The sequence below is a fragment of the Lepidochelys olivacea genome (assembly GCF_965140295.1).
Source record: "Lepidochelys olivacea isolate rLepOli2 genome assembly, chromosome: 1".
Lineage (NCBI taxonomy): Eukaryota > Metazoa > Chordata > Testudines > Cheloniidae > Lepidochelys > Lepidochelys olivacea.
The window spans coordinates 121,564,436-121,580,956 of record NC_140411.1 but is presented as its reverse complement, the minus strand read 5'-3'; the positions used below and the strand labels follow the sequence as shown (position 1 = coordinate 121,580,956).

Sequence of the window (16,521 nt, the reverse complement as noted above, 5' to 3'; positions counted from 1 at the left end):
AAAAACAATGGAAAAACTGTTTTTCTCTTCCCCCTCTTTGAGAAAAGCATAGCATAATCTTCATAGTATTTGGCAGAACTTCCAAATGGAGGTGCAACAAAATCATGGAATGGGATGATTTTACAAAGCCTGGAGATTAAGAAAAGGCAGGTGATGCATTTTATAACTCTTCTACTTACTGTTTCTTTGCCTCTTCAAATTTATGCAGCTTTTTCCGTAGACCCCCTGATTTAAAGCCTTGACAGTGAGCTGCTGGTGCTCCTATGGTTACTATGTCATAATTCTGATCTGGATGGACAAAAAGTGCTTACAGATGAAAGTTCATCATATTTACTTTGGTTGAATCTGTGGAAATTCAAACTACTGAAATATTCAAATATTCCTGAAATATCTCAAATATTCCTGACAGAGACTGAAGTCTTCAGAACAATTTTGAGTGTTAAAAAGTTTGGAATTGCGTTAGTGGTGAGAAACTCCCATGTGCTACGAAGTAAAAGACCCTTGTTTGAAACTTGGACCCCTGTTTCTTGTTCTGGAAGACATTCTACAATATTCTACAAAGACAATATTCCCATGTCTGGAGATGAAGGAGGATTAACGTTGATACCTCAGCCTATCATCCCTCCTATCTGAAGGATACACAAGGCCGCTAGGGTCGACAGGCGGATGGGGCTGAACATTAAATGAAAGGAGAAAATTAGGTCTTTTACAAAGAAGCAAGCTCAACCTAAACAAGTTAATGGCTTTTTACACATTTAAAGTGCAGCCCCTCACAATTAAATTAAACTAAAAAAAAAATAACGGAGAGGGCCTCTGATGTCATGCCAACCAGAAAAGATCCTGGCAGCTCCTAAAACCAAAGGGGATCCAGCAGATTAATCCAGTACATACAGCACAGGGATGGAAGGTGGGAGATTTGGGTTCTGTTTCCTAGCTCTGAGGCTGATGTGCCACGTGACCTTTGACAAGCTGATCTGCCCTTTGGTTTTGCCATCTATAAAACAGTGGTAATGATACTTACTTTACTTTACTAAAGTGCTTTGAGATCTAAGGATGGAAGCTGCTATTAAAATGTTAAATATTATTAGTACTGCACAGAAGCTACACTGGTTTGGGGGAAACTTAGCTCTGGATGGTGGAAACCCAAAAAAGAGAATAATGTGTATATATATACACACACATATACACACACACACACACACGAGAGAGAAGTACCTGATCCTCCATCATCCTGGACTCTCATTCTCTGTATGTGTAAATTTGTGGGCACGAATTCCAATTTTTTATCAGCTTTCAAGCTACTTGCTTTAAACGAAGGGCCTGAGAAATGTAACAGAAAAATATTTATTCTATATCTGCCCTATAAAACCATGACCAACTGCCAGTGTCAAAATACCAACAAATGGGGATTGGGGTTACTTTCAACACTGGTTGCACATTAGGTGGGAAGTAATACTGACAGAAAGTATGATTTGCTGACTAGCAGACTTTTAGTTGTAAGTATATTTGCAAGGCACATGCTGTTAGCTACAAGAGCCACTCACCCGCCTAAATGGCTGGGGGAACTGGATGGTGCCAGCTGCAAGGAAGGGAGATACCCACTGAGGGCACCAGGTAGGCTCCTCCCCTCTTGGAGTTTCTGGCACTCATTCGCCAGGTGGGGCCAAACTGTATGATCACAAAAGTGAAGGGGCAACATAGGCTTAATTTAAAATCCACTTTCAAGACCCTGTGACCAACCCTCTGGTACGAGAAGACTCCGTAACATTGGGGGGGGGAAATGCCTATTAAAACACAAACCAATGCACAGTCAAATACATTAATTTTCATTGTATTTTGATGGAACATGGTCTCTCTGTACACAAGTGCTGGAAGAGCATACAACAATACAGTGCAAGAACCTGGAGAATGTATTCTTTTAAAAAAAATACTAAAAATCTTCTGATTGCAAGGGGTGAAGAAATCAGTCCCACCAGAAGAACATTTACGACAGCAATAAGCAGACAAACAACTCTTCTAGTGCAGTCCATCTCACCAGCCTATGAGAATTTGTTTGTTAGGATTGCTATACTCACTTCCACTCCAATTTTGAGTAATTTATATATTGTATAGTATGGGAAAATACAACTAAACTGGAGGATGTTTACAGTTGAGGCATTCCAGGTCCCTGTACAATTATTGGATTACTTTATTTATTAGTAATAAATATTACTAGCTACTGGATCTGGTGGAGTCCAAATACTAATCTAAGAAGAATGAGTTGGAATTAGATATGCACTTAGGCCCTATAGCAGGGTGGTCACCTGCTCCCTGGTCTAGAAAGGGTTACAGCCAGCCCTGGGAGAGGGCTGGAGCTGTGGGTTAAAAGCTAGGCTGATTGGGGAAGAAGCCACAGCTGGGCCACGCCCCAATCAGACCTCAGCTGGCCCTGATAAAAGGGCTAGGAGCCAGGAGCTAGACACACACTCCCTCCAGCTTCAGAGGGAGAAGGACCTAGCTGCCTGGGAGCAGGCAACAGAGCAGGGCTGGGGAAAGGCGAGAGAAGCTGGGGAGCTCCTGCCTGGCAACTCCCCAGGCAGCAGGCCTGGTGCAAGGCCAAACCAGGTACTGGGGTTGCAGAGGCTGCAGCCCAGAGAGTAGACAAAGGCAACAGGTGCAAACTCCCCTTGGCTACTGATGAATGGCTTGTACACTGAAGTCTGCCCCAGTGAGTGGTGGCTAGATGCTGACTGGCAGTAGCCATAGACTGAGGCAAGGTAGGGATAGAGGGTTGGAGGTTCCCTGGGGGAGGGGGTACTGCCAGGGGGCAGCACCCAAGGTAAGGGACATGGGGGCCAGCCATATGCGAGACAGTGGCCTGGAGAGGGCGCCCTGGAGGCTGGAGAGCTAATTCCAGGACAACCAGTGGGAGGCATCGTGCCGGTGAGTCTCCGCCTTGCTACAGGCCCCAATTCAGGAAGCTTTAAACACATGCTTAAGTCCCTTGCAGAACTGGGGTCTAAATGACTAGCAAATTAAGTTTATGTTTTAGCACTGGACTATTATTTTCTCTTACTGTTGACGATCCCTGGAATCAATCCAGCAAAGCACCTGAGCACATACTTGACTTTAAGCATGGGAAAAGTCCCACTGACTTCACTAGAATGTTTATCATGTGCTTAAGTGCTTTGTTGGATCGAGGCCTTAAACAAAAAAGGTAAAGATACAACAGTGTCAAAGCTACAGGTGAATTTAATGTTTACCACAGACAATTGCTCTGTGGGTTCCAATGATCCATTATGCACAGACCAATACAAGTTCTGTGCTCAGTAATTAATATTGTAATATACTGTCACCTACACACGCCTGCCTTTCTAACAATCTGAGGTGGGATGCATGCTACAACGTTAGCATTGTGTACACTGAAACTTTGTTTTACTTTCCTGGGGTTTGGCTTTATTCTCATTGACTGGTCAGTGTCTTTTGAACTCGCGTATCACATGAAAATCACCCTTCCTCCCATTGGTCACTGCTGTTCTGTGCTTTCAGAGATAAATTCTTCCCCTCTGCAGGGAGGCCAGCACAAAGCCTACATACCACTTATAGCAAGTCCCACTTAACCCTTCAAAATAGAAGTTATGTGATGCCTAGACCTTTATGCTGGCCCTCTGTACAGAGTGGAATTTCACCACAAGTGAAGACACTATGTTAAAACAGCACCTTTGAACTATGAATGAACCCCATCCTTCTCAACGGTTGTCAACAGGAGTTATGGATGTAGAACAAGGGTATAATATGGCCTAACACGAATACATAATAGTAAGAGAAGTATAAAAGCAAACAAAATACACCCGATCATTTCCCCCATTCTGAATGAAAAACTGGACTAATATTATTTACCTATATAATATTAGGGTAAATAAAGTTACATCATTCCCCCATTTGTGCATAACTCAGTCGGTTATAAACTGCCTTATTTCCCATTTAGTTTTATTAAGATTTTGAAATAATTACACACATACATGCACACTCCTTAAAAAAGACGAAACACGGAAATCAAATAATTCCCATAATACTTTAGAGAGAGCTCAGTATAGGGGGAAAAAAACCCCACTGAGAATCTATCAAACAAAGATTTGGGGTTCTTGGAATAAAAACTAAAACCTAGATCATATAATAATATTACATTATTATATCTAAGATATTAAAAATTCTAAAATTATTATTAATATAAAGAGTCAGAATGTATTGGGGATTTCTGAAGACAGTTCATTACCTACAGAAAGTTAGCTCCTGTTTATTATTATTATTATTAAGCTGAATCCGCTCAGCAGAATTTATATGGTCAGTTTATATTATTCCTGAGGGAATTCTGTGCCAAAAAATTCTACACAATATTTTAAAATTCTGCACATTTATGAATAAATAAATGTAGAGGCTCCAAGCCGCTGGCTGCACACAGGTGGGAAAACATCCTGCAGCCCTCCCCTACTGCCCAGGGCACAGATTTGGCAGTGAGGCTGCCCCCAACACTGACACAGTGCAAGGGCTGAGCCTGCCTTCCTACACCTGATGTGCCTGGTGCAAAGGTGCAGGGCCCCAGGCTATTTCTGGGGTGGGCTCAGCCCAGCAGGATCCAAGTGTAGAGAGGTTTAGTGTGTGAGGATCCAGGCATGTGTACGAGGGTTGGGCGGAGGGGGGAGGGCATCGGGGTGTGGGTGGCTCAGTGGCCACTCTGGGTTTATGTGGGATCTGGATGCACAGGGGCTTGTTGGGGGGTTCCGGGTGCAGGGGCAAAGGGACTCTGCAGGGAGTCCAGGTGAAGGTGGTGGGGGCTCAGCAGGGTGGTGGTCCAGGTGCAAAGGTGGTCCAGGTGCAAGGTGGTCAAGGCGGTCCAGGTGCAAAGAGGTGGGGCTCCTTGGGGTGAGGGTTCAAGTGCAGGGGGTGGGGTGGGTGGAGTTTCCTGTAGCCAGGAGAGATTTCTGGGGCTGGTTCTGACCTGGCCCAGGCCCTGGCCACTCCCTGCAGGAGAAGAGTAAGTCTCGTCCTCCCCTGCGCCCAGTCCAGCTGGCACTAGCAGCTGTGCCCAGTGCATGGTAGGAGCCACCAGCCAGGGCATCCCCAGCCACCCCGCAGTGATGTACCTCCCCACCAGCTGCACCAGGAGCCTGAAACAATGTGCCCATGCTTCTGGGGAGGGAGGTGTGACCACTCTTGCGGCTTCCCTTTGCTTCCCCATTAGAAGTCATTTTTCTGCAGGGAAGCAAAGAACTCTGGGGGTGGGGACATGAATTCTGCATGCGCATAGAAGCGCAGAATTCCCCCAGAATATATTATAGCACTTATCATTAAGCATATAATAATTACTTATCATTAATTACATGAAATATAGAGGAGAGTAATGCTAATGGAAATCCACAGAAGAGAATGCAGGTGATAAAAATAATAAAATAACAAGAACAATTTAATGTAATTCATTTTTAAGGAAATTGCAGATTACTTTTTCTTTTCCAGACCTCACTCATTATCCCCTCTTTTGTATGTTAAGTTGCACAAATGACTATGATATTTATAAATTAGCTTCTTTGTACAATCACTATAAAACTTTATAATAGAGAGTACAAATATTTTGTCTGTTGATTTTTCCTAGCAAACCAAGAGTAAAACCACTTTTTTGGTTCTGAATTTTTGTTTTAAAAGGAAAGTAAGATGCATAACAAACATATTATCTATTATTACTGAAAATAAATCTTGCTGACCTTTGTATTGATGCAAGTCAGTTAGGTTTTCTTGATAAGTCAGTATAATTGTTTGGTACTGAGTAACTATTTGTCGACGAAGGCTCTCCCAACAGGGAGACAGCTCTCCCAGCTCTTCTAGTTCACAAACCCTACAAGAAGAAAGCAATATGTTTTCAACTCAGTTGTACACCTGAGCAAAAAGAAAAAATGCAAGTGATGTCACACAGCAGACTCCTCAGGCAATACATTCTGAATTCCATGAAAAGAGTTCCAGGCGCAAGGGAATGTTTCAAAATGTACCTCCCAATACACCAGAATGGGCAAAATTAAGGCGCCTACTTTCTTTCCCTCCATTTATCCAGCGTTTTCTATAAGGGATAGATCCCAAGTGGGCCCATATGTGGCCACATGGGGGTAAGCAAGAAGCCTTCCCTCTTCATGTGGCTGCAGAGTCTCTGTGCTCTGGGAAGAACAGGAACTGCTTGCTTCTGCTCCCCCTAGAAATAAGGAGAAGGGGGTGGGACCATATCTATGCCCTGAATCCACCAGTGCACTGTGATGGGGAACAGCTCATAGCCTATTAGGCTGCTTCCCTGCCTTCCAGATCCTATATTTCCTCTTCCCTCCCCTCCCCATACAGAGAAGCAACTGTCTGCAGTTATCACCTCCCCTTTCTCTGTATGGGGGGGTGGGGGGGGCGGGCGGTTGGAGAGGGAATATAGAATCTCAAAGGTGGGGAAGGAGCCTCATAGGCTATGAGCTGCAGACAGCTGCTTCCCTGCCTTTGAGATCCTATATACAGTACACACACACACACACACACACACACACACAGAGATGCTCCTCCTGAGAGGCACTGTGAGACAGCGTACTGCTGCAGGTGTGGGGCAGATACAGATAAAAGAGAGTGCACAACAAGGTTTGGATACCAGTTGATTCTTAGAGATGCGGACCCAGAGCGCAGGGCTCTAGTCATCTTAAACACAAATTTGGGATAGTAGGAATCAGATCTAGCAGTGTCTTTTGTATGCTCTCTCAAGATCCATGATCCATAATTTTTACCAATTATCTGTGTATAACTTGAAAGTCCATTTATGGAATTGACAGAATAATTCTCTATTAGTTATATAGTATTTTAGCACATTATCAAAATTAAGCAAGTTTGTCCACCCCACAATAATCCAATGTGTTGACTGCCAACAGGCAACATATAGTATCTACCAATAATTCATAGATTTTGAGGCCAGAAGGAACCATCATGATCATCTAGTCAGATCCTTCTGCATAACAGGCCATATAATTTCATTCTGTGATTTCTGCAGCAAGCCCATGGTTTAAAGACTTCAAGTGAGGTGGAATCTATCACATCCTTTAGTTAGATGTACCATGGTGGCATGGACATACCATGGAGTGTAGTATAAATGTTAGGTAGACATATCCCCCTGGCTATATGCATCCTGTTACTCTTCACACAGAGCTGTTGTGCAGAAGAACTTTACATGAGTGGCACCATCAGCAGGCAGCTGACCCTCTGAGGGGGTCTCAGACACACATAGACAGAAGGGACCATTGTGATCACCTAATTTGACCTCCTACACATTGCAGGCCACAGAACCCCACCCACCCAGTACTGCAGTAGGTTCATAACCTGTGGATGAGTTGCTGAAGTCCTCAAATCATGATTTAAGGACTTCAAGTTACTAGAGAATCCACCATTTACTCTAGTTCAAACAAGCAAATGACCTGTGTCCCATGCTGCAAAGGAAAGCAAAAAAAAAACCTCAAAACTGCTAGGGTCTCTGCCACTCTGACCTGGTGAACAATTCCTTCCCAACCCCCCCTCACAAGCAGCAATCAAGATCAAGCAATCAAGATCACCCAAGTACCTTTTAAGCTGTTATCTTAATGGTAGACAGGAGTGATTATACTGGCGTGCCACCTAAAGCTTCATAGTATTTCTCAAGGTTTCAGTACAGAGAGGAATACGTGGGTAGATCTAACGTATCCTGGGAGCATATACTATTAAAGTTTTCAACCCAGATTATAATACAGAAAATAAAATATACAATAAAAATATGCATAACTGAATTTTTTTGCAGAAAGCAAACCTACAGACAATAATTCATCTTAAAGAGAATTGTTTATTAATTTAACAATATAGAAGATACTGGATGAAAAGAAGAAAAAACTTCTATCATCTGATACTCTGCATACCTTAATGGAGAGTAAAGATATGTCAATGCCTTTCATCTAAGGGCCCATTTTTCTTAAATTACAGAAAGTCATTTTCACCTCTAAGCCATACTGTTCAGTATTTAAAAGCTTGTATTACTGGTATTTGTTATGAAATCAGAATTGGTCGGAACATTCATAGAACTTCATTACTCTACAGAAAGTACCCTTGACTGGTGACATTTTCTCGCTAATGCTCGAGTGAATTCCACTGACTAAAGTCTAATACCAAGGAGTAGCTTGTCCTGTTCATTCTAATTCTCTTCGGTTACATTTAGGTTCTTTAGCATGTCTATCTAAAGGGTCTACAGCGGGGTTCTCAACCTTTTTCTTTCTGAGGCCCCACCAACTTGCTATAAAAACTCCACGGCCCACCAGTGCCACAAATGGTTTTCTGCATATGAAAGCCAGGGCTGGCGTTAGGGGTTAGCAAGCAGAGCATGCCACGGGCACCCACAAAGCTAAACTGCTCAAGCTTTGGTGTCAGCCCCGGGGGCGGGGCTCAGGGCCCTGGGCTTAAGCCTCATGCGGTTGGGCTTTGACTTTCTGGCCTGGGCCCCAGTAAGTCTAATGCTGGCCCTGCCTGGCGACCCCCAATGGGGCCTTGGACCCCTGGTTGAAAACCACTGATCTAAAGGCCACTGAGCAGGGTCCAAGAATCTGGGTTCCAGCCTGAGCCTGAATAGCCCAAGACCCGCAAGGCCTGAGTCAGTGGGCACAAGCCAGCTGCAGGTGTCTAATTGCAGTGTAGACATAGCCTTAGCCAGCAACATTCTTATTAATGTCATTTAGCCTGTGGCAGACAGCACATCGGCCAGGATAGATACATACATCCCTTTACTCTTTTCACACTACTTTGTGAAATTTTAATATCCTCAATAGCTATAAAAAGAGGTTGCTATTAATGTCCCCTGTTACAGGGCACAAAGAATGTTAGATGCCAACAACGTAGTAACTACTTACAGGCCCCACCCACACTCCTTGTGCACCTAAAGCCTCGTGGCCAGGTACCTGGAGGATGCACCATACAGTGCAGCAGTTGGATAGCCTCCACTGGCAGAGGTTTCACGGGAACCCCCTCAGAAGGTGGTAACAAGCCCTCAATCTATCTAGGTATTCATATCCCACTCCTCATTGCAGAATTCAAGTGCCTCAGGTACAGCTGTCCCAGCTGGCACGTATGAGTTAGGAACACCCACAGACCCATCATATTGTGCAGCCTTTTACCTTTCAATTGGACTAAATAATGACTGCTGCACCAAAATACTAAAGATAGTTAAGAACACTTATTAAAAATTTACTTCAGTATTTAAAGATGCTTTTTATAGAACTGCACATCATTATTTGAATAATGCAATCTCCACAACCCCACCTCTGTTATCACTGTCCATTTATCCTGACCACACTGTAAGTTACTCTGTGGGCTAGACCTTCCTCTACATAGACACAGGTGAAAAATCAAGGGTTTAAGTCAATGAGTCAGCCCCTGACCTGTTGTAAAATGTCACAGCTCCATTTGACTTCCACAGAGCTCTGCCGATTTACACCTGCTGAGAATCTGGCCCAACAGAGTTAAAGCAGTGTAAGACACTCCAAAGTGAGAGAAGCATCAGGCCTGTGCAAGATACAGTTCATGGCCAATCTAGTGGTGACATGAAGGTATTGACTTTGTTAACAACAGGGCAGCGACCAAGTTGCTGCAGTCACTATTTCTGCTGCAGTCTCTTTGTCGTAACAATTTATTCTCTGCCAGCTCAGCAAAGGATGCACATCACTGCTGTATTACAACACATGTACATTTGTTCACCATTACCTGGCTGCATCTTCTTCAAGCAGAAGCTTCACAAACTGTCTGGGGACGTGCAGTGACAGTACACTCTCAGCCATCTGCTCTAAGATTCTCAGGTGGTTCCCATCAGTTGTGGGGAAACGATACATCCGACAAATGGCACCACCAAATACTAAAATATTAAAACCACATTATGTAAATGTGTGGTTTGAGTTCAGCATTGACAAAGTCTCCCTTAACCCATTACATTAAATTACACTGACTAGATTCAATATTGGCTGCTTGTAAAAATCCAATTTAAGTCATTTACCTATCTAGCTTTTTCAAACGCTATTTTTATAGGAGGGAGCTTTCCACACATAGTCAAAGAAAAAACCCCAAATCCAAAAGGTATTCCAAGTATTTTAAAGGAAAAAAGGAACAATTAATTTTTTGAAATTTCTTCACATATTGAATTTTTTCTCCCAATACACAAGTCTGTAGGAGAAGGAAGGACTGGCCCTGGTAGATGAATATAATGGCAAACAACATGCAAGATATTTTGCTTCATAAAGTATTGTTTGTACTACAAAGTGCTGTATATACTACAAAGTGCTGTAGTGCAGGTAACAAAATAAATTATTCTTATGGGTCTCAATTCAGCAACCAATCCCTATTCAACTTCAAACACACGCTTGAGTGCTTTGTTGAATGGGGGCTATGATGGAGGCAACAAGAGATTAGCTGTCACCGATATTGTAAACATGCTAAGTATAGTAAGAACTGTCAATACACATAGAGCAAAGATATTAATCTGATAGTAGGTGAGCTATCAATATCTGCCCAGTTAGCTGCTTACCGGATTTTAGTAACACATCTTTCCTTAATGAAGCATATTTAGATCTGATTCCTAAAGATTCTGTTAAACTTTCATCAACTGGCAGTACAGTCTAAAAGACACAAATAGTAAAGTCTGTACAATGTAAAACCTCAACACCAAAACTCAAGCTAAACTGGTGAGACTCAACATAAAGACATGAAGGTAATATTCAAAACAGGGAATGTTTAAAATACATATTCCAAACATTTATCATGGACAATAACTATCCTGACCTCAAACTGAAATACTAAAAACATCTATCAGATCTTCAGATAAGGGACCTAGTTTTTATTTGTACTACAAAGCACCTAGCACACTTCTGAGTGCTGTAAAAATGATGGGCCAGATCCTCAGCTGCTGTAAACTGGCATAGCTCTATAGTCTACATCAATTTACTGGCCCAATAAATGATGATGATAATCCACATTCTGAACACAATACAGGTATACAGATTATATGACTTCACATGTATTCACAATACAGAGTCTGAAGCATTAAACTTGTTCTCTAAGCAGGCAGGCAACTATAAATATCTGCTCTAGAGAACACAACTTGTTACTATCAGAAAAGATCCAGATTTCAGATAATAGTGTGGTCTGTTCTTTTAAACTATTTGATCGTATTTCTACTTCAAATCTGTCCTTCTTGAACTTCCATTTTCACGGACAGCTTCTAATAATCTAGTTTATGCATTTGCTTGGTACTGCCTTCAGATTCACAAATGGACATCACTGAATTTCTTGTAAAATCGGCTACTTCCCATAGGCATGCATCATGCACAGTAGGTAGTGGGTTTTTTTGTTTTGTTTTTTTAAAGGGTATACTGCAATACAAGCCAGTGTAATTAAGGGCACATAGAATAAGAATTACCACAGACAAGTTTCCATTCCATCATCTTCAAGAACTCACAGCATTACAAAAGACTGTATATCACAGCCTTTACCCGAAGTATTTCATCAACATTGAACTGTTTGTTACAGATTAACCAGCTAATATTTGTACAGTACATTGAAAATGTAAAGGACTGTAAGTGCTAAGTAGAATTAGTCAGTGATTGGGTAGAGGGAGAGACAATTTGCAGATTACAACATTACCTATAACATAGATACAGGATTACTGAAGACAATCTGAGGCTGATACAATGTTTACACTCACCCTCCCATTAATGGTGTCAGGAGACCTTGTTACAGGAGGCTTTTGGTCCGTTTTTTCTTCCATTTGCCATCCTATAACTGTGATGTTACCTACACGATCACTTTCAGCAGACCTGCAACAAAAAGTTTTTTTTTTTAGAGAGAGATCTGGTTGTCAATAGGAGACCAATTACTACTACGCACAACATACTGATCTGTGAACTTAATGAACTTCCTTTTGTCTCTTGTCCATACCTTGGTCATCTCTTACCTTCACTAATGCAACCTCCTTTATGCTTCTCCCACCAATTCCTTCAGGGCTTTCAATATGCTGCTGCTGCAATCATCTTCCTCTCCAGTGTCTCTGACCATGCTAATCCCCTACCAAGATCCCTTCACTGATTTCCCTTCGCATCACGTTCAAGATTCTCACCTTCACCTTTAACCCTCTCTAGCAATGTCACCCACAGTTACACCTTTGAGCTCAGTTCCTTCTAATCTCCTCCTGCTCCCCTCACTCTGCACAAGCTTCCTAACTTCTCCCACACTTGATTTCATACCTCCAAGCTGACCCCTAAGGGTTGGATTGTGTCCCTGTTCTTTGGCACCAAACTACCATCCCCACAAGACACTCTCCTCCCATGACGCTTTTCAACGTTAATCCACCCAGTAAATTATTTTTTAAAATAATATTGAAGATATCTGCTCTGCTTTGAGACTGGTTCTTCCTATAGCTAGAGTGTTGTAAGGACAAACACACTAAAGTCTGTGAGATGCTCAGATACTACAGAAATGGAGACCATATAAATACCTTACATAGATAAGTAGAGAAACAAGGTAGGTGAGGTAATATCTTTTATTGGACCAATTTCTGTTGGTGAGAGAGAGACACTTTCAAGCTTACAGAGAGCTCAGTAGCTAAGATATCCAATGTAAATAAGAAAAGCTTCTGGTTTTCCAGGGTCTCCTCTGTCTGTCTCTCTCACTCTCACACACCTTAGATATCAGTATAGTTAAGAGTAGCCAGTTTTGCCAGTGTGTGTACTGTGTGTACTGCAGTACACACACACACACCCTGCATGCCAAGGCAATTTGATGAAATACACAAAGAGAAAAGAAATTGCACTTGTGGGTACACTTTCAACTTGCGGAATTAAAGACAACTCCCAACAAACAATTACAGCTTTCTCATTCCTTGTTCCCTGCATGCTTTGCCACCAAAAATCTATCCCAATATTTGAAAAGGTTCTTATGTTCTACATGTTTTAAACATCACCCAATAACTGATTTTCATTAGTAGAGCCCCTGAACTTCGAACACTTATTTTTAATTAAAAATCAAAAACAATTTTCACAACCTGCTCTCGGGCCCTACTAATCACAATGTTAGGAATCAGAGTAACAGCCATGTTAGTCTGTATTCGCAAAAAGAAAAGGAGTACTTGTGGCACCTTAGAGACTAACCAATTTATACATTGGTTAGTCTCTAAGGTGCCACAAGTACTCCTTTTCTTTTTGAGAATGTTAGGAATGTTAGTTTCTGATGGACTGAAACGGCATTACAAACCTTAGTGTTAAATGCAATCTATGGCTCTTCTCCTGAAGTAATTCCTTTACAGTGAACATTCCAGAACCCAATAAATACATCTGAAAAGAGGAACATTATTAGTGCAGAAATTTCAATTCATAAAGCACCTGTCCATAAGCGCAAGTCGTGTACAAGGAATAAACATTACAATTATAAATAAACATTTAAGAACAAAATACTATTACGAATAATAATAAACTACCCAACCAGGCCCAGAAAGCATAAAAAAAACAAACAAACAAAAACCCCTACTACCTTGGGGATTTTTCCCTTGAGGAAAACAAGACCTTCGCTTTTGCTGGGCTTGAGGAAAAGGACTCTCCCAACACACACAAGCCAAACCAAAGGCATGGAAATGGTGCAGTCTTGCATGGAAGAGCAAAAGGGGTGACCTTCACTCTCTATGTTAATGGGTCAGAGAACAAGCTCAGTATTTCCATCCAAGCAATAATAATGAAAGTCCTGACTGTGCCCCCCACCCCAAAGGCTTATGGGCAAAAGAGAAGATTGGGTAGGACCAGGGAGACATATCATCCTCCTATTGACTCTCAAAGACTCTACAACCTCAGACTGTGTCATCTATTCTGCACAGCCACCCCACTGAGACTCTGAGGCAGCCACAGATAGGGGGAGTCGAGTCATGGGATACCCTGATGGAGCCACAGCGCCAGGGAGTCATGGGAGAACAGGCAATGGGGCCAGAGCCAGTGCAGACAGAGGCAGATTAAGATTTAGTGAGGCCCTGGGCACAAAGCACATTTGGACCCAGGAGCACCAGAACCAGGGGGAACCACGGGGCCATGCCCTGCCCACTTTTTACCATGGGCATAGTAGCTTCAGGCAGGTGCACAGCAGCAGCAGCAGGGGCAAGCTGATCACCTTCCTGGTGGGGGGAGGCCTCAATACCCCCTTGCCACGAGGCTCGGGTTGCCAACTTTCTAATTGCAGAAAACCGAACACCCTTGCCTGTCCCCTGTCCCCACCTCTGCCTTGTCCCTTCTCTGAGGCCCCACCCCTGCTCACTCCATCCCCCATCCCTCTGTTGCTCACTCTACACCACCCTCACTCACTTTCACCAGGCTGGGGCAGGGAATTGCGGTGCAGGAGAGGGCTCTAGGGTGGGGCCAGAAATCAGGGGTTCAGGGTGAAGGAGGGGGCTCTGGGCTGGGGCAGGGGGTTAGAGTGCAGGAAGGGGTGAGGGCTCTGGCTGGGGTGTGGGCTCTGGGCTGGGGATGAGGGATTTGGGATGCAGAAAGGGGTTCCGACCTGGGGCAGGGGGTTGAGGTGCGGGAGGGGGTTTTGAGCTGTGCCAGGGGGTGCAGGCTCTGGGAGAGAGTTTGGGTGCAGGAGGGGGCGCAGGCTCCATCTGGGTGGCACTGACCTCAGGCAGCTCCCGGAAGCAGCAACATGTCTAGCTCCTAGGCAGAGGGGCCGGGGCCTCTGTGCACTGCCCGCGCCTGCAAATGCCACCCCCGCAGCTCCCATTGGCCATGGTGCCCGGCCTCCCTGGCCACCCCGAGCCTACAGGCCACAGGGACATGGCAGTCACTTCCAGGAGCCGCAGGGAGCCTGCAGTAGCCCCGCTGCACCGCCCACTGGATTTTTAGCAGCCCGGTCAGCACTGCCGCCAGGGTCCCTTTTCAACACGGCAATCCAGTCGAAAACCGGACGCCAGGCAACCTTACACAGGGCCCTGCCCCTGCTCCTCCTGTTCCCAAGGCCCCGCCCCCTGGCCAGGCCAAAAACCAGAGCCAGACCATGATAAGAGCTCCCCGGGGAACTCAGACTACTGTGGGGAGCCCCAGGCCCTCCCTCTGCCCTGGGCAGCATGCCCTGGGGTGCGAAGACATGGGCTGGGGGCGACTCTCAGGCACCCTGGCACCGCCCAGGGAAGGTGGAGGGTCCAGGGCTTCCCACAGCAGCTGAGGTTCCTTGGGGCGGCTCTTACCATAACGTGGCTCTGGCTTTTGGCCTACCCAGCAGGCAGGGACTCTGGGGAAAGAAGAAGAGCAGGGGGTGGGCCACAAATCTGGTGCCGGTGGCCCCCCATTTCTACACAGTTTCCAGAGCTCCTGAGGGGGCCCTGAATTGGCCAGGGCCCCTCACCTTGGCCACCTGTAGAGTGAAGGCGGGGTCTGAATCTATGGATTTTCCTATGAGGAAGCAAACCCCACCCTCTCAATGGGGCAACGCCAGGAGTGGGGGGAACTTCAGTGTGAGAATCCATCTGAAGACTCCCTTCTCCAAAATTTTCTTTTGCTCATTCTTCTGCAGAAGGGGACGAGCTGGGTCGAAGTTATTACTTTTTCTTGGACTTCAGTTTGTTAGTAGGTAATACACACGTCAGAGGGTGAGTGTCAATCATAACATTCACTTCAGGCTGTCCTTTACTGAGATGATGTTTGAACAGAGAATGAGTAATTCCTCAGGCATATAAATTCAAGGGCTGATCCAGAGTATCCTTATGTCAGAAAACAGATTGCATGGTTGCTTTCCTGAATGCATCTTCTGGCATTTTTGCTTCAGAAACAACCCTCTATTTTGCAATTCAGGAATTTTTGAAAAGCAAGACTGAGGTGTCAGAAGGTTGCAAGGATTTTGATGTTGTGGAACTCCATATGCTGCTAAGCAATGATAAACTGGCAGTGCTAAGTGTTTTTGAATAAGAGGATGCACAGTGTTCATACTGAAATTAAAAACTACTCAAAAATCATGGAGCTTCCCCCCCACCCCCAGTTTTCATCAAGAACTGGAAAGTGGGCTCATTTTTGAGAAAAATTATCCTAAGATAGGCCCAATTTTGAGGGAAAATGGCTTTGCATGCAGATTCTTAGGTTTTTCACTTGTTTTCAATGAACAATTGTAAAGAAAAAATTACTGTGAAGCAAAATTTGGGGTTTGTGGAATTACACACAGCCAAATTGCAATCATTTTCATATAAAAACCCTCAAAACACTTTTTTTTTTAAATTTCACACAACTCTAATTTGAGGCCAACAGAGACTATCATTCTAATTTAGAACAGAGTGCCACAAAGATGGCACCTTTCACTTTAAACGTGTAGGGCATATTTCAGCCTTTAAATGTGTAGGACACACCAAATTAAGAGCTTTGCAGGGGGCCCCAATGTAAGAACAGGTTTCATCGTACATGAGGTGAAAATCCAGAGCTTTGGTTTAATTTAGAGCAACAGAAATGACAG

General features: G+C 43.9%; 1 protein-coding gene across 4 annotated transcripts in view; it reads right to left on the bottom strand.

The window, feature by feature from the left end:
• Window positions 1-16,521, bottom strand: part of INPP4A (inositol polyphosphate-4-phosphatase type I A) — a 206,251-nt gene that overhangs the window by 57,165 nt on the left and 132,565 nt on the right. For all 4 annotated transcript variants that reach the window (XM_084612411.1, XM_084612412.1, XM_084612413.1 and 1 more), the window contains 7 exons: window positions 13,300-13,379; window positions 11,756-11,867; window positions 10,580-10,670; window positions 9,766-9,913; window positions 5,739-5,869; window positions 1,216-1,320; window positions 180-288 (listed from right to left, as the gene is read on the bottom strand). In XM_084612411.1, coding sequence (XP_084468537.1) covers window positions 180-288; window positions 1,216-1,320; window positions 5,739-5,869; window positions 9,766-9,913; window positions 10,580-10,670; window positions 11,756-11,867; window positions 13,300-13,379 — 776 coding nt within the window. The remainder of the gene's footprint in view (window positions 1-179; window positions 289-1,215; window positions 1,321-5,738; window positions 5,870-9,765; window positions 9,914-10,579; window positions 10,671-11,755; window positions 11,868-13,299; window positions 13,380-16,521) is intronic.